The 27715-nt window shown below is 38.8% G+C and overlaps 1 protein-coding gene across 1 annotated transcript; it reads right to left on the bottom strand.

The window, feature by feature from the left end:
- Positions 1-284: 284 nt before the first annotated feature.
- On the bottom strand, positions 285-27715 carry DNA2 (DNA replication helicase/nuclease 2). Its single transcript, XM_032231524.1, has 21 exons — positions 27594-27715; positions 26667-26837; positions 25769-25952; positions 22888-23030; positions 21692-21814; positions 20624-20831; positions 19949-20066; positions 17795-17957; positions 17122-17313; positions 16730-16960; positions 15824-15940; positions 15622-15731; positions 12822-12931; positions 10796-11020; positions 9273-9466; positions 8514-8603; positions 8236-8422; positions 7286-7375; positions 4845-5027; positions 3525-3671; positions 285-1113 (listed from the first exon to the last, which is right to left on the bottom strand). Exons 1-21 carry the CDS (start codon positions 27686-27688, stop codon positions 1057-1059), a joined length of 3138 nt encoding a protein of 1045 aa, XP_032087415.1. The 5' UTR covers positions 27689-27715; the 3' UTR covers positions 285-1056.

Below are 27715 nucleotides of genomic sequence, written 5' to 3'. Positions count from 1 at the left end.
GTTTAGAAATCACCCACCAAATAACTTGCTAGCCCAACAACTTGTATTTATCTGTATTGATCATTTCTTCAACCATTTCAGAGGAGAGGCAAAAAATAATAATCATCTAGCTACAAAAAAGATTGTATGTTTTCATTCATTAGGAGTGGCTGTTTTCAACTATGTTTGGAAGGCTGCTATAGTTTAATGATAGATGAGATTTATAATGTAAGATATACCAATAATGCAAATTTATGTTTATTTCACATTAATTTTATTACAGGCATTACAAAAACAGATGAGCATTTTAAAATATTCAATACATGAGTTTAAAAATATTACAAAAATATACGTAAAAAAGAATTTGATTTTAGTGCCGTTTGGAGCTTGATACAACAATCAAATCCAAAGGAAAGTAAAACATCATCATCCAAGAGGTAGCTTTAGTGTAGGGTATATTTCCATGCACATAAAATTGAATTAATACAGCTTCAGTAAATGGCATTAGAGCGTGCAATGAGCTCAAGGTGCACAGTTTCCCCCCAAAATTATGTTAGCATTAGAAAATAGCATTTCAAACATCCTTACTAAAATTGCATCATTGCAGTGCCAAATAAATAGGAGGGGGAGGGAATCATAGTTAAGTAGTGATCAGGCTTTCAAACAACAATATCTAGGTTTCTTGGAATAGTTCTGGCATAGAAGAAGACATACCACAATCAAACCAATTTTAACAGTAGAGCTTTGGGGTCATGCTTAACTAAAGTGAGATGTAGAATTTGTGTACTTTCAAGATTTTTGTATAGACAGCTAAAGCTACTCATTTGTAAGCACAAAATATTGATCAAAAGAATTCAAAATACTCAATTAGATAGATACTATTTCTCAAAATGGGAAAAATACAAATAGATATACCAAGATAATACTTTTAAGCTCTATTTTTAAAATGTCCAAATAGTTATTTAAGGCATTATTAGTATGTAAAACAACAAGCTGGAACAATCCAGTTTAGCACCTTCTGGCAGAATTCAGTGTATCTGCTTCATATTAGTGAAGATTCTCCTCAGTGTTTGTTTATCATAAGAGTTTACAATGTAAAACATGTTCATATGCTCCTAAAGGAATATTGAAAATGTAAGAAACATTAAGGAAAACATGGTTTTAGTTCAAGTACTAGGAAAATTGGGTCAGGTTTTAATGTTTACTCTATGTAATATTTAGGTATCTGACCATCCCATATTTTGAATAATTACATATACAGGCAATCCACACTAACTGACCATTCCTTCAGTGATCATTCAAAGTTATGGTAACTGTGATTCAGGTGCTTGGAAACTGGTGTGCGTTTATGACAGTCACAGCAACCTATCATTATTTGAAACCTTCACAACTGGCTTCTAAGAAGCAAAATCAATAGGGAAGCAGGAAATTGCAAGTCACAGCTACAGGATGTCGCACTTAAGAGCAGTGGGTGATACACTGTAATCATAAGTCAGAGGCAGCCACCTTTTTCAATTTATAACTATGTCACTTAGCAAGAGAGGTGCCAGTCTCAACTGCGGTCAGTAAGTGAGGACTACCTATAAAATGAAGCAGAACATGGAGCTAAAGAGGAAGCATCTTCTCAGAACTGTTGAATTCCTATTGAGTTTAAAATGTGTCATTAACTTTAAAAAAGAAACATAAGGAACGCAATCTATTGCTGCCAATGTTTAAGAAACTTAGTCCCATGTAAGAATGCCCTGACCTGCATATTTTTCAGATAATTATAAACCCCATATTTACTCCTGTTATCAGCAGTTCCAGTGTTTCCGTCTCTACTAAGGATTCCAATTCTATCTAAATCCAGTTTCTATAACATTTAACACAGGGGTCCCCAACCCCCAGGAACTGGTCCCTGGTGTCTTAAAAGATTGGGGTCTCTGATTTAACAGTGAACTTAAGCCTCCGGAAGAATGAGCAGACCATGCTAAAATTGCCTCCCTAGATGGAAAGATGGATTCCAATGCAAATACAATCTTCCCTTATCAAAGTCTTGTCTTACGCATGAGTGAGGAGTGCTCAGCTTCCAAATGGAGTTTCCTCAATCCGGTTAATTCTTCCTTCAAGCCATGAAAGCAAAGAAGTGGTATTAGAAGCAGCAAGCAGTTTTTGCCCCAACTGCCATTCCCTGGAGGTAGTTGATGGGAGGAGAGGGAGAAGGTGAGGTTAATTAAGCATAGAATAGTGACAGTCAAAATTGGTGCTGCATCTAAGAGATAAGCTTCCATCATTGGTAAGCCTGCCAACTGTCCAATCTTTCATCCCATCTCTTACCTAAGTAATATTGGAAGCTGTCTAGTTAATGGGGCATTTTTTGTTCCTTCCATAGGCATTTTGCACTATCCTTGCATGCAAAAGGAAAGCAAACTATTTCTGTACTACCGTATTTTTTGGAGTACAAGACGCACTGGAATATAAGACTCACCAAGATTTTGAAGAGGTAAATTTTTTTAAAAAGTTTTTGCACTCTGCAGACCTCCCAAACCCTCTGCACGCCTCATTTTTCGTGAAAATCGGGGCATGCAGAGAGTTTGAGAGGCCTGCAAAGTGCTTCCGGGGGTGGGGGGACTAAAAAAAGGGCATGCATAGTTTTTAGGAGGCTTGTAGAGTTCTCCTGAGGGCTGGGAGGAGAGCAAAAATGAGCAAAAAACAGCCCATTTTTCGCTCGTTTTCCCCCTTTCCAGCCCCCAGGAGCACTCTGCAGGCCTCTCAAACCTCTGCACGTCCATTTTTGTGAAGGGGGCGGGGTTTCAGGAGGCCAAAAATGCTGTATTCAGTGTATAAGACGCACCCAGATTTTCACCTCATTTTTTGGGGGAAAGGTGCGTGTTATACTTCAAAATATACAGTAGGTAGATGGCTTGGTCAGCTATAATACTACAGTAATAATTTCCCATTTGCTCACCAACTGCAGCAGTGTCCTAAGAATAGTGTGCTCTAGGGCAGGTGATGGGATAGCATATTATTGCATACATTTGGTCATTGATTTGGTAGAGAATTTTGTCTTTTTTAAAGATCAAATTATTCATGCTAGCTAGATTAATAGTTTAGCCTTTCTCTCAGCTCCCAAAGCACCAGCAGCTCCAGAGAGTTGATTAAAAAAACATTATCTTTTTAGCTAGTGTTTGTGTAGGGAGATAACAGACAATATTCAAAACAGACAATCACTTTATCTATGATACTTTTGAGATCAAAAAATAAGGGATCAAGGGATAAAATTCCCATTACTTTCCAAAAGCTGAGCCCCATAGTTCCTTTTAGCTAAATATTTTTTTAATTTTGCCTAATCAGAACACAATTCACTTCAAATGTTCTGAGAAAAGATTCCAAAATCTGGTTTCATTTTCTTTAAATGAAAGTGATAAAGAAGCAATCTTGTCCTTTCAGACTAGATTTAACAGTTGATTTTGCATTTTTTCATCTTCAATTAGGAGGCCTGAAAAGTCTTCATCTAAGCAGGCTGGCAAAAAAGACAATATAACTAAAAGAAAAAGAAAGGATATCATAGCTTCATTCTTCAGATGATGAAGTAATTTCTTTAGAGGAGGATAGAGACAAAGGGATGGTACACAGCCCAGCATAACTAACTTATGTTTGGCTCTTGTAATGGCAACATTAAGACGTCTCCAGTCCTTCAGAAGTTCTCCAACCTATTTTTTTTTAAAAAGGGAAGCACAAAGAATACTCACAAGTTCTCCATTACTTTCAAATAATAATCATTCCACTGGTTACATATATCTCATCAATGATAACGATTAACTAACCCCAGAAGAATGGTGACCCTCTGCTTTATTTAAAGTCGGTATGATTTCTTTCATATAATGTAAAGCTCTTGTCTTAAGCACAAATGGCACTCTACTCTTAATACAACATTACAAATTGCTATCTTTATAAACCTGATCAAAGGCAAGCATTTTTTTTTTACATATTGCCAACTTTTGATACTAAAAATGATAAGCTTTGTGGGTTAAAGTTTATAAATAAATCAGGAAAATCAAACAATTTTAATTGGATCACTTGTTTAAAAATGCGGGCAGTTGTTGAAAAATTGATAGAAAATATTTTGCAAATCATTTTCATTCAAAATAAATATATTCAAATCTGGTCACTTTCTATAATGTTTCCATTAATTATTGTTATTTGTACAAACGTTATTCTGGGTAAAAATACCAAGAATGGGTGTTTTAAATGATTGTATTAATCATTTTATCATATACATGTGTGCATAAGGAGAGTACATAATTAGCTACAAAACATTTTCCAGTTTGCTTTTGTTTTTCTTCCATAACTCTGTAATTTATTTTTTGACCTGCCTTATTGTGCCTATTCTGATTAGTTTTATATCAAACTATTATTTATATCTCTTTTATTTCTAGGTTTGAGCACCACTGCAGAAGAAAGTGGCATGCTGAATTTTTGGTTTGGCCACTTATAACACAGATTACTAATCCAAAAATAGGACTACTGGGGCTACACCTACTCCCCCCCCAGTGTTATACACAGTGTATTTTGCTAGCATGCAAAACAGCCTTATATACATATGGACTCTTCAAACAAAGAGAGGAAACTTGGGAATCTTAGCTACGAGTAAATATTCAAAATGAAAACCAGTCACTCATTCTAAGATCCATATTAGATTTCTTGCAGAAAGAAAAAACAAACAAATAATCTATACTAATTGCTAGTACATCTTTGCTGTTTATCTTACCTGCTAGCACATAAACCTTTTAAAGGACTGCACCATACATAAATTAAATGTTGGACAACAAACCTAAAATACTTGGAACTATGAACAGATATATGATTCTATAGTGTTTACTCACATTTCCATCCACATTGTTTCTTACAAAGGATACTATAATTACACTCTTGTCTCTCCCCTGGTATCTGTCCACAGTATTTACTTCTACATCAGCGAGGTATGAGCCTGCCATCAAATCTGTAATGATCTTCAATTGATGTCTATATGGAGATATGACTCCAATATCTGAAGGTTTACAACCAGCCTAAAAAAAATAATCCCAGTGTTAAAATTATGGAATCCCAGATGGCCGTGACACAATGCATTCCAACACTCATCCTTTTAGGAGATTTAAGAAAATAACATATAGAAATGTCTTAAAAGAATCATATCCAATTTGTGCTACCCACTGATGATATAATAGGCTAAATGAACTTCTCCTTCGCCTCCTCTAATGCCCCCTTAATCTGATGTTAGCTACTAATTACTTTTGATTTTAATGCAACTTTATTCTTAGGTATCTTCAGTCCACCTTCTGCTTCTATCTTCTCTTAAGCCTAGGGGGAGCAATCTGAGGTCCACAAGAATAGCAATAGCAATAGCAATAGCAGTAGACTTATATACCGCTTCATAGGCCTTTCAGGCCTCTCTAAGCGGTTTACAGAGAGTCAGCATATTGCCCCCAACAATCTGGGTCCTCATTTTACCCACCTCGGAAGGATGGAAGGCTGAGTCAACCCTGAGCCGGTGAGATTTGAACTGCTGAACTGCTGATCTAGCAGTAGCCTGCAGTGCTGCATTTAACCACTGCGCCACCTTGGCTCTTAGAAGAAGAAGCCACTTCCTTCTTTGACAATCCTCCCTTATTCCTTGCAACTGAAATAAATTAAGGAAATCAAATGTGTCCTCTGGCTGCAAAAACTATGCCCACTCATCCTAATAACATTAATTATTGGCATATTTTTCTCCCATACACTTTTTAGCTTATTCATCACAGAAATGTATTTTTGTTGATAACTGATCTGGATTATATAGGAACCGATATAAGTTCTTTGGATATCATATAATTTGTGTTTTGTATCTCAGATAAGAACACATCATCTACCTGCCATTCATTAAACCACACTGGACCCACACAAATTGGAAAAAAAACTAAGTTTCTGCTGTTTTAAAGAATCGAATCATTGAAGTAAATGCAACTCTTGAAGAGCACCAGCTTGTCTTATTGTGTTTTGCAAAATCAGAAGTTGTTCTTCCAAATCATTTTTTAACTCAGTGCAGTGCTTTCTATTAAGAGCAAAATGCAATGGAAGTTTTTGCACTTTGAGAACATTACATCCCCAGTTACTATAATTACACCCTACAGTGATTTCTGCTTTAATTCTGGATACTTGTCAAGATTGATCTATTATGCACTAAACCAGAGGTAAGCCCCCTTTCCCACCTGAAGGCTCCTAAAAGGAGGAGGCTTTCAGGTACTTTATCCATATCTACATATACCGTATTTTTCACACTATAAGGCACACTCCCCCCCCCAAAAAAAGTGAGTAGAAATGTCTGTGCATCTTTTAGACCGAATATTGTGGTGGGTTTTTTGGTGTGGAACACTGGAGCTTTTGCTGCCAAGCAGCTGATTGGTGATTGGATTTGCCTCCCGGAATACCACCGATCAGCTGTTCTAGGTGGCCGGGATTGCCACCACCGCCTATCGCTGCTGCTGCTGCTTGTTCACTGCCATCTATCACCAGTGAACAGGCAACAGCGATAGGTGGAGGCAAACAGGCGGTGAGCCTCAGCTGATTGGCGGTATTCCAGGAGGCTGATCCAAACACCAATCAGCTGCTCGGCAGTGAAGACTCCAGTGTTCTCCACCAGCGGCAGCAGCTCAGCTCAGTTGACCAGTGGTGGGTGCAACGGAGCAGAGCTCTGATGAGCCATGTGCAGGGGTTGCAATAACGTACTGAAGCTGACCAAGCTATTTGCTGTTTGCTTCAAGGATGCTAGCCAGATGAATACTGGATGGCTGCTGGGAGGCAGAGGCAGATTTTTTTTCTTGTTTTCCTCCTCTAAAGCTAATGTGCGTTTTATAGTCCGGAGCGACTTAGAGTGCAAAAAATACTGTAAATCCTGCTGCCTGGCATCCCTACAAACTTCCTATTTTTAATAGCAAGAAAGAAGGGAAACGGATTTGCTTCCCCACAGGCAAAGAAGGGAAACTGCATTCTACCCCACCCCAGAAAACAAATTGCCCCTTTTTTCCTGCAAATGAAATGAATTTTCAACAACTTGTGATTAGAGGAAATTAGAAGCTTGGTCTTCAAATGTCATGAATTCCAAGGGACAAAACCAACCTGCAGGCATGAATAACCAATCTCATCACACCTCCAAAACATATTGAGGCCAGGCTATTGGAAGGACTGAACTAATAGGGGGAACACTGCTGGTGTACCTCTTTATTTAGCAAGTATCTCAATATAAATGCATAAATAAAATCTCTATAGTTTTAAAAAACAAGAGAAATACCTTTAAAAATATGGATGTGAGGAAGAACACCAGTCTGGCTTCAGTCATGTTACTTATACAGCCTTTTTCTGTCTGTTCTAGGGCTTCAACCTGAATTAAAGACCAACATCATATACCTGAATCCACTGCAATGAAAATTTCAAGCTGTTTGTTAGTTTAGGAAGACTATATTGAGGTATATCAAAAACTGCTGCAGGTAGATTATATAATTATGCTGAAGGGGACAGTCTTATTGGAATTGAACATCTGGACATTTTCTAAAGCAAATTTCTTTTAATTGAACCATTTTCAGGGAGGGAAAGAAAATAAACAATATTTAATTACTATAGTAAGGGAAATGGAAAAGGGAAAAAAGGATAGAGCAGTGATGGCTAACCTTTTTGTTGTCGCGTGCTGAAATGCAGTGCACACATGACACCCCTTACCCCCCTGCACATACACGTATGAAACCCCCCCGCACTCCCCACGTGCATGCAGCCCCCCCTGCACCCCATTCCGCTAGCAGGCCTCCCTGCACCCTCCTGGGACCAAAAATGGGCCACAGAGGGGTGCACCCCCCCTGTCAATTGGCTGCCGGGGGGTACACACACATGTGCGGTGGAATTGAGCTGGGACAATGGCTCACGTGCCATAGATTTGCCATCACGGAGATAAAGCATAGAAGGAAGAGAGCAAAAGCAACTGATAAAGACTGTTGGGATAAGAGAGAGATTTGCATGGGATGAAACAGAGAGGCCACTTGATTCTTGCTCAAAGATGCAATACCACATGGTGTCAATCTCAAAGTTGATCTGACACATGGTCCCTGCCACTATTCTCCTAATGGAAGTTAAAGCCAACTGTCAGAGACCTCTTCATATTAATTCTGCACCTTCAATTTCCTGAGAAACAGAACAAAACCCAACATCAAATTGCTTTGAGGATGAGAAGATAGGCCCAATAAAAGTTACCTTCTCAGTGTTAAGAAAACAAACGGGATTATTTGGATCAAGTGTTTCTTTTAGCCACGATTCTGAAGACTCTTCCAGTTTTAGTTTTTTTAAGTTAGGCAAGTCAATGACAGCTCTGGACACCTTTTCAGAGCCACATTCCAGTTTACCATCATACACCAGCTTGTTGCTCAATGACATAATTTTACTAAAGGGATTTAAAATGAAAAAAAAAAAAGAAAGTTAGATTTTTATCAGTCTTGAGGTGTGGCGAAACAACATGTTTCGTGCTTACATACCTGTTCATTCGGTACTGGACAGTTAGATGCACAACAGCATTCTTATTTTGTTCCAGCCTTTTGAATAAACTTTCACTCATGCCAAGTTCTCTGCAATAAAAATTCAGGCAGTAACTTGCACATAGCATGGCTAACAGTAAGTATAAATCCTACAGCAAGTTCTGACCTAGGCTTCCCAAGATCATGTAGCAGACTCCTCGTCCTGATAAAACCTCTTTTATTTAGGTTAAAGGGAATTCTTCTCCAGCAAAGTCCCAGCAAACAGTCTTTCATGAGATTCATAATAACAGACCTTTATCAGGCTTGGAGAGCTGCCAGGCCAATATCTTCCAAATGCCACACTGTAGCAGCAATTACTTGGCAAGAACAGATCTTCAACCTAATGAATTGAATTAATTATCCCCTGCAAACTCCCCTCCCCTTTCGCTCCTCTTTATTCCCTATGAGAGGGGCCATTCACCGTCCACCTGTGCCTTTACTCCCGAATCAGCCCTTGTTCCTTAGCTGTTCCCTACTCCTGGCAGCTCTGCACACGCGCACAATGAGAACAGGCTCCAGCTGTTCTTCTGCCCCACTGATCTTTGACTCCGAAGGCAGCTGATAACTGTCAGGCGGCCCTGGCCCCATCTCTCCAATGCAGAGGAGTCATCACAGCCTTCCCCAGACTCCAGGACTGGCCCATGTTCCTCCCCAACCTTCTGTCTGAGTCTGCCACCAGCTCCGCTGGCAGGCCACAACACAGCATGTCATGCTGCCTACCTTGCTTCTGGGTTTTGCACAAGTGGAGGCAACTGCTGATGGTCTCCCACCAGCACAAATCGAAGTGAATAGAAAAGAGGGCCAAGGCAGATGGGCTGGCTAATCTGAGAAGCCTCGTCCACTATGCAGAAGTCAAAACGTTTACGAGTGAAGATTGGATGGTTTATTCCCATGCATGTTGTTGCAATGACTGGCTGGAAAAAGATGAGAAAGTATGAAGACAGCACCTCTTTTCAACTGTAAATCAGACATGCACTCAAATTCAAACAATACTACATTGTGTTCCCTGTACAAGTTATTAAACGCAGTTCTTAACTTAATGTCTCTCTGCTGTCTGAATTTGAGATGGAGCTGAGTACATTTTAATATTCCAGCTGTCTATGGAAATTCTTAGTCATCCAGGTCACAGTTGTCTCAAAGGTGCTTTTTTCAAGAGGCAACTGGACTTTCTGTTTTTTCTTTGAAGATGTTTCACTTTTCATCCAAGAAGCTTCTTCAGCTCATTATTCCAGCTTTCTATATACCTACCTATATTCCCTCCAACATTTAAAGAAATTGGTGGCAGGGAAGTAAAGCTGATCAGAGGTGAAGTGGATAGGTAAATCTTTTTCTGCAATCATTTATCAATCACAGATTATTTTACAGAAATTTAAATGGTAAGATCTTTGTAAATTTGTTGGTAATAACACCTGAGAATTCCTTTTTATCTTAGAATATATAACAGGCTGGCCAACCTCTGCATTCTTTGGGCAATTTTAATTCCCTTAAATTTTTAGGAATATATATTTATTATCTCACAAGCAGATCTTCTCTAAGTGAATAGGTTTCATGTTAAAATTTGCATCTTCTAGTGGCAAAGATTCCCAATTATAGAGCCCCAAAGTGGCTTTTGTTATTTGCAGGGATTCCTTTCCAGCACAGCAACAGTGGATTACAACACTACAGATCCTGAGAATTTGAAGGAATGTAGTTTATGAGTGGGCAAATCCATCTTCTTTTGCACATGTATAAAGCAAAAAAAAAAAAAAAAAGCAGTCCCCAAACTGCAAATTTATCAAACTCTTCACCATGGATACTGAGATCTAGTTTCTTTTTACACAGTAGCAGAATGGTGCTATGGCTAAAAGCCCCTTTTTACAAATATATATATGTGTGTGTGTGTGTGTGTGCGCGCGCGTGCGTACATATATATATATATATATATATATATATATATATATATATATGAAATAGATATAAGAAATATATATATGTATGTATGTATATAAGAAATACATACATACATACATACATACATACATACATACATATATAAGAAATGAAAAAGAAAAAAAATCAAGATGCAATATCTTTGTTGTAAATATGAATGCACCTTTCTTATTCATCTGATTAAAACCTACTAGGATCACTTAATGAGGGCATAGTTATTATGAAATTAAAACAACATAATATCACCAACATAAACTTCCCAGTAGAGATTCTTTTTAGGCACACTAGTCTCCTGAAAAAGGCATTTTCTTTACCTGACTTTGGTATAATTCCTCCAACTGAGCCACAGTTTTAATACACTTTGATTTGCAGATCTCTTCTTCTGTAAACCTCTTTATGTCTGGATGAACCTTCTGAGCTCTTCCTAGCCTCAAAAATCCCACTTTGAACTTGACTAACTTAAGTAGGATATTGTCAACTGCTGAATGGGTAAAACTAGTTAAGAGAACGCTGAAGCCACAAGCATAAAGAATCCGAACCTAAAACATGGGAAAGACAACCAAGGAAAAAGCAAGTTTAACCTGTATTTATTTAGTTCCCCTGTGCTGATCACTATCCCACCCCAAGTAATATGAGAGCAGATCAGAAGACATCAATTCTTACGTTCAGCAAATGTTTGAAGAAAGTCTACAGAACTATACAGGCCAATCTCACCCTAATCCTTTGGACCGGCGCTATCTGTAGCCATGCCGCCAATCCGCAGCTCGAAGAAACCGGCCCACCGCTGAACCAAAGGGGTCCTCCCCAGATCACTGGTGGAGCACAGGCCTGAAGAAATCCTCTGCAGACCCTGGTGGTGGTTCTGGGCGCTTGCGGTGGCCAAAATCAAGCACGCCGATCTCCGAGCTCCTCCACATTGGCCACTGTCCAAAATGGCGACTGCCAACCACATGGCCTGATGCCGAGCCGGCTCCGACTGAGCCGCTCTTTCAGGAGCCTTCGAAGGGTTCCGCAACCCCCCGGGTCACGCGGTACAGCACCCGCCAGCGCGCAGCCCAGAGCCTCCCCTTTAACCGCCCAGTGGCTTGGGGGCTCCTTTCTAGTGCAGCAAGCCTGGCTTGTGCAAGGAAAAAAAGGTAAACAGCACAGAGACGCAAGGGAGAGAGATGGGATGAATCACGTGGAAAAAAACTAAAAGGCTAACTTTAAAGCAATAAAACCTCTGAAGCCAAATGGAGAGTCAGAAAAGTAGTCCTTCTGGGCCGAAGACTGAGGTTAATCTGGAGAGTCAGGAGGAGGAATAGAGGGATTGGACTCAAATTCTACCTTAGTCTCCGGGCAAATGGGCCGTGTTAATACCCAGTTGTGACTCCTCCCACGTCTCGCTTCGGAGACATCCCATCTTCAGGGTCTTACAAAAGAGTGTCAGAATGGGAGCCAGTCTAATTTCCAGAAGGAGGGAGCCACTACGGAGAAGGTCCTTCTTCTAGGTTCCTGCCATATGTACCGCCTTAGAGGATGGAACTCCCAATATTCTTTGCTTCTCCTCTCTAGTGGGTCGGGTGGATGTGACTAGCAAGAGACAGTCCCTCAGAGAACCTGGTCCCAAGCCAAGAAGGGCTTGAAAGCACTTTGACTTGTATCTGGAAGCAAATTGGCAAGGCAGCTCCCGGAAGAGAGGTGACACATGTGCACATCGAGATCTGTACCAACCCATGGAGGGTGTTGCATTTTGAACCGACTGAAGTTTCCAGATGCATTTCAAGGGAAGCCCCATGTAGAGTGGATGGCAATAGTCAAGATGAGAGGCGTCTAGGGGATGAGTGACCATATCAAGCCTTGAAGTACAGATTTCCTCCACACTTTAGGAAATCTGAGTGGAAGCATGAGGGAACTCTATTCTCATGTCTCTGGCATGTAAGGGTCTATGTACTATGTAAGTTCAGGGGCAAGCAACCTTTTGATAGTCAATAGCAGTATAAGTGCAGTAGGCAGATTAAAATGCAAAGCAGATGGCAAATAGGAGAATGTTATTTAAATACTGGTAATCCTTGTTCAGCAATTGCTTCATTTAGCAACTGTGCACAGTAATGATGAAAAAGTAACTTTATGAATCGAGTTGACATCTCTGTGGTCATGTGGCCGGCATGACTAAATGCCGAAGGTGCACGGAGCACTGTTACCTTCCCACCAAAGGTAGTTCCTATTTTTCTACTTGCATTTTTTACGTGCTTTCGAACTGCTAAATTGGCAGAAGCTGGGACAAGTAACAGGAACAGACTCCGTAATGTAGTGCTAGGGATTTGAAAGCCGAACTGCCGATCTTCTACAAGACCTTACCAAAGCACAAATCGTCGTAGTCTTTCCCGTTCCAGGCATGCCAACAATAAGGGTGTAATCCTTTGAAAGGAGAACTTGTTTCATTGCTTGTTTCTGGGGTTTATTCAATCCTAGGATTTACCAGACAAAGAGAAAAATAATTAACCTGCCATTTAACTAAAACTGTACTCTATTTTTTTTCTGTAAACAACACCAAAAGAGAAAGTACCGTATTTTTCAGAGTATAAGACGCACCTTTTTCCCTCAAAAGAGAGGGTGAAAATCTGGGTGTACAGTGAATACAGCATTTTTGGCCTACTGAAACCCCATCCCCTTTGGAAAAATGGGCATACAGAAAGTTTGGGAGGCTTGCAAAGTGCTCCTCAGGGCTGGGGAGGGCAAAAAAGAGCAAAAAGCAGGTCATTGGCGGGGGGAGTTCCCAGGAGCATGCTACAAGCCTCCCAAAGTCTCTGCATGTCCTTTTTTTTTGCAAAAAACAAACCGTTTTTGCAAAAAACAGGCCATTTTTTGCTCATTTTTGGGCCCCTCCCAGGCCCCAGGAAAACTCTGCAAGCCTCCCAAAGCTCTGCATGCCTTTTTTTGTATGTGCAAAAAATGAAGGATGAAGTGGGTTTCGGAGGCCTGCAGAGTGCAAAACCTTTTTTTTACAAAATTACCTCTTCAAAATCATGGTGCGTCTTATACTCCAGTGCATCTTATAGTCCGAAAAATACAGTATTTGGATATCCATGCTAGAATGGTATCTTTAAAAGTCAATTTAGTCTTTGTTCCCTATACCGAGGAAATATACTTCCATCTAATCCTATAATGTTTACTCAGTTCCAATGAGTACACTACAGGTAGTCCTCAGCTTACGATCATAATGGGGATTGGAATTTCTGTTGCTAAGCATGTTAGTTGTTAAGTGAGTCACACCCAATTTTACAACCTTTTTTTGGCCATGATTGTTAAGCCAATCTCTGCTGTTAGGTGAATCATGCAGTCATTAAGTGAAACCAGCTTTCTCCATTGACTTTGTTAGATGGAAGCCAGCTGGGAAGATCACAAGTGGCAATCCTGGGACACTGCGACCATCATAAATACATGAAGGTTGCCCAGTGCCAGACTTTTGATCATATGATCCTGGGGATGCTGTGATTGTTGCAAATTAGTGGTTTTCAGTGCTGAAAATTTGAACAGTCACTAAACAAACGGTTGTAAGTTGAGGAGTAGCTGTATAGCATTCTCCAACAAAGTGGACAAAAGGTTTCTGCTAAAAGAGGCATGTCTGTGGGGGAACCAGGGAAAGCTATTTACCTCAAAGCAAGCCCCCAGTCTTTTTTTCTATTAGCCAAGACCTGAACCTGGAACTACCATATTTTTCAGACAATAAGACGCTCCGGACTATAAGACACACCTAGTTTTTGGGGAGGAAAACAAGGGGAAAAAATCTGTCTCTGCCTCCCACCATCCATTCGGTATTCATCTGCCCTGTTTGCCCCTTTCGCCCCTCCCACTGCCCGTTTGCTGCGGCCCATTTGGCATGGCCTGTTCACCACCGCAGCACCTTTGCCGTCGTGGCCCATTCTCCGCTGCCAAGGCCGGTCTAGAACAGCACCACACCAACATACACACCCCACTGCAATATTCAGATTATGAGACGCACAGAAATTTCTTATACTCTGAAAATATGGTAATTCACTGCTGTCTTCAACACATTATAGTCTTGTAATCACTCCCTTGTGGTAGAAGTAATACTTGTTCCATGCCAAGGCAAATTTGTAAATTAAACGTTGCTCCTATTTATTTTTCTGGCAGTTATATTAGCAATAAAATGCTCATTTTTAAAAAAAACTCACACACATGGGATGTTCCACTAGTAAAAAAGTGTTTGCCGGAGAGTACTAGTTGGAGAAATACCTGTGGTCTTACTTGTAGTTACTTTACATCTAAGTCCTGATATTTGCAAAAAAAGATGGAAATGTGATCCATCCTAAACCAGGCAATAATTGGCTCTTTAGGAGAAATTGTCAAGATTGAACCGCTTTGCTTCTTTCAAACCTTATCACTATTTGACTTGCCAATGAACTGGGGAGAGGGAAAAGTGAAATGGAGTGCTGAGAAGTTGTGCGGGGATCATGAGAGCCTGGAAACCATCCAAGTCACCAGTGCAAGTGCTTGAGAAGTAGGTGGACTGTTCCCATAACAAAAAGGCTTCTCATAATTGGACAATGTGATTACCCAGGGATGGGAAGAAAGAAAAACCATTGTTTAACTAGGCAAGGATTTGCATAGGAAAACCAGAGCTGGTTTTGATTCTTCGGTACCAAAATGGTATAGCCAATAAAGTTTTACTTTTGGGAATTCAAAGCTCCCTTATTTTGGATTCAGTCGAACAGTTGGCAGAAATTCAAAGTGCTTCTTCAGCCCAGAAAATTCTATATACTAATACACTTAGAAATCCAGCAAAAAAAATTACCCTCCTTCATATAGTATTTATAAGAATTGTAATCACAAACAGATGAACTTGGAATTTCAAATTTTGTTACCAACTCCGTGAATAGCTTTTCAATATTGTGGCATTGATCATTCTTTAAGATATGCCTGCTTATGAATATTACTGAATAAAATAATTATATTGTGGGAATGAGCTTATTGCTGAAGCTATACAGATTCTAATATATTTGTGTCACAAGGATTTGCAGCTGAAAGATATTAATTTAATGCTCTGAAAACTGGACTATTTTCCCTCTATGAGGGAGATGGGCAGTTTTAAAAAATGATAAATAAATCACAAGTAATAATCTTTTGTCCCCTGTACCTTTCAGAATGTTTGCCACCGTGCCCTTTGCCTCTGGAGGAAGAACAGAACTCAAGTATTGAACAAATTGTGGCTTGTAGAAGTCTACTATTAAGCTACGAAGCTTTTCACTAAAGAGAAGAGAGGAAAGATGAAATAATCAACTGTGGACATATTTCTAAGAGTAATGTTACTTGTATGGAAATAAAGACGAGAAAAATACCTGGCAGGAGAATTTTCCATTAATTTAGAAAGATTTGCTAAAGGAGCTTCTATGCCAAGTGCTCCTTCCTCATGATCTAATCTATACACAGTATCCCCAGGGAGATGAGATAAATTCCTGAAACACATTAAACAGAACCAGTAAAATTCCACAAAAAGTTTTAAATACCTCCTGTCCATACAAGATATATAGATTTAAATCTGCTGGGCATTTCAACTGTGTTACAATTGATTCTATACAAGTCCCATTTCTCACCAGGAATACACCTTGTCGTGACATTCAAACATCTCCAGAGAAAAACATTTTGCTAAAACAGCATGAAATCTGAAGTACAAGCAATACTGATACTTAACAAAACAGCTTCAATAAGGCAGCACATGCAAGAATCTATATACAGATCTACCAGTGTCACAGTAAATAGAAATATCACTGTTTATTAGCTGGCACACGTAATCTTATTCTGCAACTAACCAATAACCCGACATTGCCCAGGTATTTATTTATAGGAGGGAAATGTCCACACTAAACGTAATTTCTAATGTTGGATTTTCCCCCTTACCAGAGGGATCCCCCTTGTGGAGTACTGTGAAGACGTTACCATGGCAACTCCACTGTACAGTAGAAGCCATTTTACGCAGTACAGAAGCTATTTTAAGGCACAACATGCTATCTCTTAACAGAACCCATGCCCCGAGGGGTGTCTTACCCCCAGAGTATTTTTTTCCAGAGTAAGGGTTACTCAGCCTGAAGATGGCAAGTGAGACCTCGCTGAAACATTGCCAAGACAATCTCAATCTTACATGGGAAAAGACCCGAATACAACAAGACCAGCATACCTACACCCATGAAAATCTACGAATATATATACATATATATATGTATATGCAAATATACATCAATCAATACCTATCCAATAAGCAGGAAAGTTTGGTTCTATTGACCTCCTGAATATAACCAGTAGATAAGGCAAGCAAACTGTGGTCTTCATCACTTAGAACAACTCTATCCCCAACCATCAAAGTTGTGATTGGCACACAATCATCTCTACGCTGGAACCAGTGTAGATACTGTCCATCCGAAACTTCTACTACATTTTCCATTCTGATCATATTTCCAATGCAGTCCCCATGTTTTTCTCTGCAAACATCAAGAACAAAGAATGAACTGGGTTTGGATTTCTTCCATTCGAGACTCAGGCTATAGTACCATTTCTTCTTTCTTACTGTAGTGTGCAGAATGAAGTTTACAAATGAGCTTACAAAAATCACTGCTGATACTTGCTTAAGTCTTTGTCTTACCTTTCTGCAGCAGACAGCATCCATATATTTTTACGCCCTTTTTTCCCATCTTTATACTGTGACTCCAAAGTTAGCATTAGATACCACAGGTGGAAATATTCCAAGTGAGAAGGCTTTAAATGACAAATCTCCTTTTCAGTAGCAGCCACCATATCTGGAGGTATTAAGACATCTTTCTGGTGTTCTACGGCCCTGAAACACAACTGAACATGAGTCCACCAAAAAAAATCTAGATTGTATGATTCCTGCTTTCCTGTTCAACCAGTGGTGGGATTCAAAATACTTTATCACCGGTTCTGTGGGCGTGGCTTAGTGGGTGTGATATGGCCTGGTGGGCATGGAAGGGAAGGATACTGTAAAATCTCCATTCCCTCCCCACTCCAGGGGAAGGTTACTGCAAAATCCCCATTTTCTCCCGATCAGCTGGGACTCAGGAGTCAGAGAATAGATGGGGCGGGGCCAGTCAAAGGTGGTATTTACCGGTTCTCCGAACTACTGAAAATTTCCACTACCGGTTCTCCAGAACTGGTTAGAACCTGCTGAATAACACCTCTGTGTTCAACACTCTTTTACATGGTTTCTTATACCAAACCAAGCATGATTCTTGAAATTATGGTGTCAGCCATTCTGGACTAAGGCACACTTTCATATGACCTCTTTAAAAGAAACTTACCTACTATAAAGTATACAATTTTGCTTCTGAGAGCAATAGCTACAAGCTTGGCTATCATTAATCAAAGGAGGTAGAGGGGCAAGTTGTGTTTGCTTTTTTCCTATAGATTTATATGTGTTGTGAATAAAATAGAAGGCCAGCTGATTTCTCAGTTTAATCAGTTCTGCAAAGGAGAAAAAGAGAAACAAGTTTAGACACTTGTGAAGGGCATGAAAAAAAACATATAGCAAAACTTGGGCATTCAGTATATTCGAGGACTGGCCCTATGAATTCATTCCTCCATTCACCCAAAAGTGAACAAATTATTAAATATAGTTCCACCATAGCTCAAGTCAGCTTCTTTATTAGATATAGTTCTGCCGGCTAACAGGACAACTTTGAGAGTGCAGATAACATCCCCTGAAAGGTTGCTGGACCGGTGAACAGGAGGCTTCTGGGCCCAGTTCAAAGTCCTGATCATTACCTATTAGGCACAACCCTGTGATATATGAAGATGACTTGCCATAACTCAGGGGTGTCAAACTCAATTTCATTGAGGGCCATATCAGGGTTGTGTTTGAACTCGGGGGGGGGGGGGACACAAGGGCAAGGGGGCATGAGCAGCTTGACGTCACTCGTGTTGGAGGCTCCTGTGGCTGCCCGAGTGCTCTGCCAGCAAAAACGGGCTCCTGAGCTCAGTTAAAAGGCACCACAGGCCAATCCTTCACTGTTTCCAGGAAAGCCCCGCGGGCCAGATCTAAGTATCGCACGGGACGGTTCTGGTCTGCGGGCCTGGAGTCTGACATCCCTGTCATAACTGTATCTTCCTATCTGGTAAAAATATCCAAAGAGATCTATTGCTTCCATCTTGATAGCTACATAAGGTACAGTCTAGAGAACAGGCCTGCTTCCTAGTAGTTCCCACATTCTGGAACACTCCACCCCCCCCCCTCCAAAAAAAGAAATGCTTGGTCCTGTTTCTTCTTCCATTCATCAAATAAAATTATTATTTCAATGTGCTTTTAGCTCTAATTGACTAGGGAAACTGATCAAAGGCATTTTTACAATTTGTATTAGGTTTCTCTTATTGCTCTATTCACCACCCAGAGTTCATTACAATGTGGGCAGCCTACAAATACTGCAAAACAATTTGATAAATAAGCTCTTCATGTTACACACAAAATTATATTTGTTTTTTATTAAAATGAGTTGCAACTGTAATGATGAGCAACATGTTAAATAGGACATCATCAAGTAGTAAAGGAGGGAAAAGAGGATTCTCAGAAATGTCATTGCGAAACGGGGCTCAGCTTTAGATATTTAGATATATGCCACATAATATAATTCAACCTTTTTGACTCAGAATAGGGCTAGACAGTGAGAATATAACCCAACTAATCTTCTTAAATAAGAAAAACTGTAGGTTATTCTGGAATGCTTTTAGAGCCCTCTCCACATACCCATTTAAGCTTTAAAAAAATGTTTACTCTTTCTCTGCTATATTATATGTGTTTCAAAATGTATTTCCATTTACAGCTAGGCTGTTTTGCTTTTTGCCATGTGTGCATGCACGCACATGTGCGCTCGCGCACACACGCACACACAGCGGCCACAATGAAAACAGTACAATAGAAAAATGGGGTAGAAAACATTGTAACTATACTCCCTCGTATAGACATCACCCTGCCAACAAAAGTGCATATAGTCAAGGCTATGGTTTTCCTAGTTGCAATGTATGGCTGTGAAGGTTGGACCATAAGAAAGGCTGAGCGCCAAAGAATGGAGGCCTTTGAACTCTGGTGCCGGAGAAGACTCCTGCGAGTCCCTTGGACTGCAAGGCAATCAAACCGGTCAGTCCTAGAGGAGATCAACCCTTATTGCTCTTTAGAAGGCCGGACCCTGAAGAGGAAACTCAAATACTTTGAATTTCACTTAATGAGAAGGAAGGACTCACTGGAGAAGAACCTAATGCTGGGAACGATTGAGGGCAAAAGAAGAAGGGGACGACAGAGAATGAGGTGGCTGGATGGAGTCACCAAAGCAGTAGACGTGAGCTTAAATGGACTCTGGGGGATGGTAGAGGACCGGAAGGCCTGGAGGAACGTAGTCCATGGGGGTTACACGACTTTGCAACTAACAACAACAATACTCTCTTGTAGATATTTTTGCTATTACCTCTCCTATCCATACGACTTCCTACTACAGGAATCATATTGCCTGTTTTCAGATATAAGAGAAATCCACCTTCAGGATCAACTCGCCTTTCTTGACACAGTAAGGAGTACAAAATTACCTAAAAAGATAGTTAAAACAAAACCGAAAATTAAACATAGAAACAAAGTGAAGATATGTGCAGCATTTTAGTACACTGAGAAAGATCATTAAAACTACAGTAATTCCATTTTCAATATTTTCTGGTGTGTGACCATCCTAAGATCATCAATGCAGAGTAAGTGCTATGTAAATGCTAACCCCAAAACAATCTCATATAATTGTATCAGATGATGGCTTGCCCTTGCCTAGGATGAAAACATTCCTTCCTCAAAGATATTCTAACAATTATATTAAACAGACTCCGGTAGTTGGCTGTTATAGATAACATCTTCTCCTAACTTGCCAGGAATGTCAAATGAGGTATTCCTGGCATCTTTCAACTACGAAGACCAAAAAGGCAATATCAGGGAATCATGGCAATAAAGTGTCATTCAACCCAGCACAGATGATTATCTACAAAATGCTTTGCAAGTATGTCCATCAGGATGCTCTTATATATAGTGTAGATGCCTTCAATAATCTTATATTCTTCATGTATTTAAACTTTACACATTCCATATATATTCCAATATGTACCTGACTTCTATGCTCTACAGAGTTAGATTCTTTTCCACTTTTAAGCTCCAGTGGCATTATTCTGGTCTGAGTTTTAGATCTTTCATGAATGGTTACTCCAGCTGTAACATCAATCTTGCCCTTTAAGCCAAACCTGGGGCACCAGATATTCTCCTCAACATCCAGGATTTCTGTAACCTTGACATTATAACAGGACTTAGAACCTAGTCTGTTACAAAACAATTCATATATGTTAATTTAACCTGTTAACTATGCATTTCCTGAAAGACACAAGGAAGAACAATTAAAATCCTGCACTCCTCTTGAATAGAAGACTAAAATAGTAGAGAACAAGAGAATGCTACTAAACAACTTAGGCTATTATTTGTCTGTGTTTAGTTCCTGAATCAGTATAAATATTCAGCGCAGTCATAGACAGAACCAACCTTTTGCGAAGATCACAGCAAAAATTGGATATTTTCTGGAAAAGATGCAACCAAACTGCTTCTTGTTTCCGACTACTAAATATAGCTTGCCTACAACATCAGCAAAGCTATGAATAATACAAGCTTGAAAATGTGTTGTCACTAGATAGTTCAGGTGACACAATAAAAATTAAACAATTTGTATTGGGGGGTGGGGGAGCCAAGGAATTGAAGACATGTATACAAATTTGTGCTGTGGTGATTTGCTTATATAATTTATTGAATAAGGCACAATTGGATGGGTTTATGATACACCAAGCCATAATACATGCAGGCCACATCATGCCTTGTGATATAAAACCAAACTGCAGGATAGCTATGTGCAGCTTCCACCCAGACCCTCTCAGGAATTTGGAAAATCAAAATTATTTGCCAAATAAAAAAAGATATTTGCAAAAATTGAAAACACTCATTATTTATTGTTTAAAATATTTTCATGGGAAATATTTATGTTAATATCTAAGGGTTTAATATTTTTTTACGATTCAATCATCAAATTCTATGAATGCATCCGTTTTAATTTTAAATGTGGCAAATATTAAGGCTGGGAAATACTGCACTAAAGCATAGTAAGTTTGTTTGTATTCAATTAACAATTACTTACGGTTTTAACTGCACATTATTTTGGCTGTGTTTGTATGTATAGACTTCTGCCCATTTAATAAAAGATGGTAAGTATTCCTCAATCTCATGAATTATATCCTTTTGCTCTAGATTTAACTGATACCTTTAGGAGTGAAAGAAGGATGTTAGAAACTGGACAAGAAAGATTCTTGGGCTTTTTTCATTTAGCGAAAAATCAGCTATAGAAAATTGAAAAGGGATCAGGATCATAAAATAATGTTATTAATAAAATGGCAACTTAATTCAATGATTGATTGATTGATTGATTGATTGATTTTGTATTCCACCTTTATTATTTTCATAAATAATTCAAGGCAGAAAACATATTCAAACACCCCTTCCTCCTATTTTCCTCACAGTAACCTTCAGTTGCACTGAGAAGTACTGGCCCAAAGTCATCCAGCTGGCTTTCATGGCTAAGACAGACTTAAAGTCAGTCTAGACCAGGGGTGTCAAACTCACGTCATCATGGTGGCATCATGTGATATATCAGGACTTTTTTCACCTTCGATAAACCAGGTGTGGGTATGGCCAGAACATGATGCATTAACAGTTCTGGTCTAGACCAAACTGGATTTATGAAACCAAGTAGAGTTAATAATAATTTCTGAAGGAACTCAAGGATCAGACCCAAGGTTTTCACATGGAGACCTAGGTCCATAATGTATTTTTTTTTTCTTTTATGACCCTGTAATTACTTGCTTCAAGGTGGGATTGGGGTGACTGAGTGAAGCTGAGAGTTTAGTGGTCAGATGCTCTTCCTGATGCCTTTCCGGAGTTCACAGCAGATATTTTCTCTCTGCACCCTGACAGAGAAACATCTATTGCTATCTAGGTCTTCACCTCTAGGCCACCTGCCCTGGATCCTTCATATATTTCAAATCAAGAAAGAGGGGAAAATAGGAATGTGAAAATATGAAAAGTATTTTGGCATACATTCTCAATCATGATAACGAGAAGGAAAATGCTTCAATATTGTGAACTGAATTGGTAGCTGAATACGGGAAACCTGAAAACATTTTCACAAAGTGAATCTTTGATTCAGAGAGTTCTAATGAAACAGTTTTCACATGGTCAACAACAGCAGCGACCTACAACAATACACCAACTAGTCTCCACTAAGTATTAAAACTAAGAAAATATAATTCTTAAAAATTATTTCTTGATAACTCTTACAGTTCTTTTAGATATTTTGGTCCATGAACAGCTGAGAAAGCAATTTCTTTCAGTTTCTCCTGTGTAAAATTTATTCCCGCTTTCTGGAAAATTCCATGTAGAATTGTGCCTATCAGCATTGCACGTGAAGTACGTTCACATTTCTGCAAGACAAAATAACCACTTTTGAAATATTTGCATAAATGTGTCCTACATATCAATTAATCTGCAAAATTATTTGCTTCCCTTACTATGCTCATACTAAGGCCACAGGCCTGTACAATACATACATTTACTACTACTAAGTCACTGAACACAGAAATAACTTATTTCTGAGAAAAGATAAGTAAGGCTATGCTTCAAATAAGCCAAGAAAGCTAAGAATAGAAAAACATACAACATATAGTAAAAAAGTATTTTAAAAAACTAAGGAATGAATGTGCTATTTTAATTACAAGATTAAAAATACTGTTTCTTAGTTGAGTATTATCTTTCTACAATTTTTCTATTATTATAATTATAAATCTTTCTGAATATAAATAAAAGATAATTGAAGTGTATGTATGTGTGTGTGTGTGTGTGTGTGTGTGTGTGTGTGTGTGTATGTATGTATGTATGTATGTATGTATGTATGTATGTATGTATGTATATATATATATATATATATATATATATATATATATATATATATATATATATATATATATATATATATACTTAAAGTCACAACCCCTGGTATGCCCAAGTATGGGAGGAAGGTCACACTTCCACTCTCTGTCATTAGGCTCATCACAAGAGACCATCCAGACAGAAACCCAATATTTTTTACTGTTGCCTTTTTGTTACATTTGCTATATTTATGCTGATAAATAAATAAAGGGAGACTAGTATAGATCTATTTCAAGCTATTTAGCTCTCATCAGCTAGCCATACCCAAGTTCATACACAGCCATACACAGGTTCGATTCCCAACTTGGGTATGGCTAGCTGATGAGAGCTAAATAGCTTGAAATAGATCTATACTAGTCTCCCTTTATTTATTTATCAGCATAAATATAGCATATATATATATATATATATATATATATATATATATATATATATATATATATATATATATATATATATATATATATATATATATAGTATTTGTGCTGAAAAATAAATAAAGGGAGACTAGTATAGATCTATTTCAAGCTATTTAGCTCTCATCAGCTAGCCATACCCTTACTGGGATTTGAACCTGGGCTATATTACATACTAGGCAGACTTCTTAGCCATTAGGCCACAGGCTCTTATCCGTTATCAGCGAAGCCAGGGTGAAAGGTATCTATTAGCTTTTTTTTTTATAAAATATATACATTTTATAATATATATATATATATATATATATATATATATATATATATATATATATATATATATATATAAATCAAAAAATCTAATAGATACCTTTCACCCTGGCTTCGCTGATAACGGATAAGAGCCTGTGGCCTAATGGCTAAGAAGTCTGAAAAGTATGTAATATAGCCCAAGTTCAAATCCCAGTAAGGGTATGGCTAGCTGATGAGAGCTAAATAGCTTGAAATAGATCTATACTAGTCTCCCTTTATTTATTTATCAGCACAAATAGAACAAAATGTAACAAAAAGGCAACAGTAAAAATATTGGGTTTCTGCCTGGATGGTCTCTTGTGACGAGCCGAAGGACAGAGAATGGAAGTAGTGATCTTCCTCCCATATTTGGGCATACCAGGGGTTGTAAAAAAATCTTATATATATATATATATATATATATATATATATATATGTGTGTGTGTGTGTGTGTGTGTGTGTGTGTGTGTGTGTATGTGTATGTGTACATGTATATGATGTATATGTATATGTATATATATATGTAGGTATATATATGTATGTATATATATATATATATATGTATATATATATATTTAGTGTCACAACCCCTGGTATGCCCCAATTATGAGAGGAAGCTAACTGCTTCCATTATCTGTCAATCGGCTCGTCAGTCCATCACGACAAAAACCCAATATTTTTACTGTTGCCTTTGTTATATTTTGTTTGCACAAATACAAAACATATATATATGTGTGTGTGTGTGTGTGTGTGTGTGTGTGTGTGTGTGTGTATAAAACCAGTAAAACTATCTTTAGTCTCCAAGTGCACTAGTCTTGTTTTTGTTATATTTTCAGAAGAAATAAAGAAAAAACTGTAAAGATGTCTATTTTATTTCTATATAAATATTAAAAGTCTCTCATGGCTGATATTAGAGCATAAAAAGCTTCCTCTGGCCCAACCACATTAAAAAATTAACTCCCTTATATTATGATCTTTTCAAATAAATAATATGGGAGCAGCCCTATCACAAAGTTATCAAGATAAAGCAGACTGCCACATGCTTTAATCCACGAATGTCAAACTGGCAGCCCGTGGGCCAAATGGGTCACGTGCAGGCCACGTCCACCCCAGCTCCGCAAATGGGAAAACGGTTGCGAAACATCACATGACAGCAATGTGACACTGCAAGTTTGGCACCCATGCTTTAATCCAACAAAATCACAGCTGTCATGGCAGATGAAACTGATAAAACACAAGCAACCACTGCCTCTATTACTGCATTATAAAAGAATCAGGGTCCATCACCTCCTATGTACATATGGAAGTAACAAAAGCATTCAGAAGACCTCTGTCCTTATAGGTTTACTTGTATAATATATGAAACATCCATTCAATTAAATGCCATTTGAAACACCACCAAATGAATCCAGCCAATAATCCAGCACCATTTTGGAGCTAAAGTAAATTATGATTTTACTGATGATAAAAAATCTTGACATGACAGCTGTTTTAAACATTTAGAAATCCAGGTGTTTTTTTAAACTTACCCGGAACTTTTCACTCAGTACAGCTCTTCTCATGCACTGAATGCTATTTGATACAGTTGTACCAGAAAGTAGCACATCTGGATACAGAATTAGGTATCCTGAATCAGCATTTATTATCCAGATACCAGAATTGCACTCTCCTTCTAAGTGAATTATATCTCCAGGCTGGACTGGAACAGAAATCCTTTAAAAAAGATAGATTAAAGGGGGAAATATGTTTGGAAATGGGAGATAAAATTAAAAAAAATAAACTATTTTTTTCTGCAAATGATCCACCTCTTCTCTGGGTATGTGCAAATACAGATTCCCCACATAAATAGGGGGGAAACATTCCCCCATGTAATGGTTATGTGGATTTCTGAAGCCCAAATCTGCTACCACGCACTCAGAATCATGAATGGGGACGAGCAACTACATAAATTGAAATAATAAAACAGGTCACGGATAAAAGTATATAAAATGAAAAAAGTGAGGAAAAACTAAATTAAATAAATACTAAATAAATACTAGTTAAATGAATAAATGCATAAATACTAGAAGGGTAGTTGAGAGAAGTAAACACCATACTTTTTCCAGTTTGCTTATGACTTATGTTCACAAGACATATTGAATCACAAAAGAGTTACCGGTAATCCTGTTTTTTATGCTAAGTCACTATATGAATCCGGCCCGTGTGCTTAGCTTTGATGCAACATACCCCAAAAATAAAGTTTATTAGGTAACAGGAAGGTTTACCAAGGGTAAATACGCAGTAAGAGCATGAGAAACTTTTCATACAATATTTCCCTAACCGTTCCCTGTTATTCTTATAAATTTATCACAAAATTATTTTTTTACAATAGAGGTGTAATTAGAAATCTACCAGACAAATGTCCCGCTCCATTTGCCTGAGAATTACCAGTCATCCTGAAGGATGCACAACTCTCTCTCTGAATCGTCAAGCATTGAAGAAACAATTGTCAGACGTTTCTCACGTTCTTCGTCATCCTGAACATGTACAACACAGTATCTGTTGTTCAAACCTCTTTGGAGTACAGTATCCGGGAAGCCGATCATTTTCTTTGGAAACCTAAAATAAATAGACCAATAATTATTTTAGATGGTAAAATAATATTTACACCTACAATAGAATAATCATGTACATTTTTCAGCTCAAGGGCCAGGGTGTATGTGTGTGTAGGGGGGTGGAATCTCACTGCATATAAAAAGGAAGCAAGATTTCAGTGCTCTACTTGTGGCTAACCCCTCTTAGTTAGAACAACTAATCATTGGAACAACTTGCCTCCAATGCTCCAACACTGGACGTTTTAAAGAAGATGCTGGATATCTATTTGTCAGAAGTGTTGTAGGGTCTCCTGCCTACGCAGGGGGCTGGACTAGAAGACCTTCGAGGTCCCTTCCAACTCTGCTATTCTATATTATTTCCTTTTTCTGCTTTCCCTGTCAAAAGGACTCAGAAGGAATTTCAAGTGAGAACCATTATCTGCAGCCAAAAGATCAAGCCCAGGAAGGGAACCATTACATTCACCATTCATTTTCACTTTCAAACAACATCCAGGCGTCTCTTTTTTTTTAACTTTCATCTTATTGGGAAAAATTTGTGACCGTCTTGATGATCTCATGGGGCCCCTTCCTAACTGGAAGCAGAGTTGGTTCTCTGAGCTTACTTATAGGGTACCATGAACCACGTTCCACTAAACCACGATCAAACTACGCTGCATTCAAGGTTTTAAGAGGGAGGGGGGGTCACACACGCACACGCACCCACACCCACACCACCCGGGCGCTTTCAAGGCCCCGCTTCAGCCCCGACCGAGACGACCACCTTTCCGCCAGCGGCTCTTCCACGAAGCTCTTCTCCATTAGCTCCTCCAGCGAGGCTCCGTCCAATCCCTCCAGGGCTTCCTCCGCAGACGCCATGCGAACTACCGGGGCTCCGGCCGTAAA

This window comes from Thamnophis elegans, chromosome 15 (genome assembly GCF_009769535.1).
Source record: "Thamnophis elegans isolate rThaEle1 chromosome 15, rThaEle1.pri, whole genome shotgun sequence".
Taxonomy (NCBI): Eukaryota; Metazoa; Chordata; class Lepidosauria; order Squamata; family Colubridae; genus Thamnophis; species Thamnophis elegans.
The sequence above is the reverse complement of the archived record's forward strand: the minus strand, read 5'-3'. Positions and strand labels throughout refer to the sequence as shown.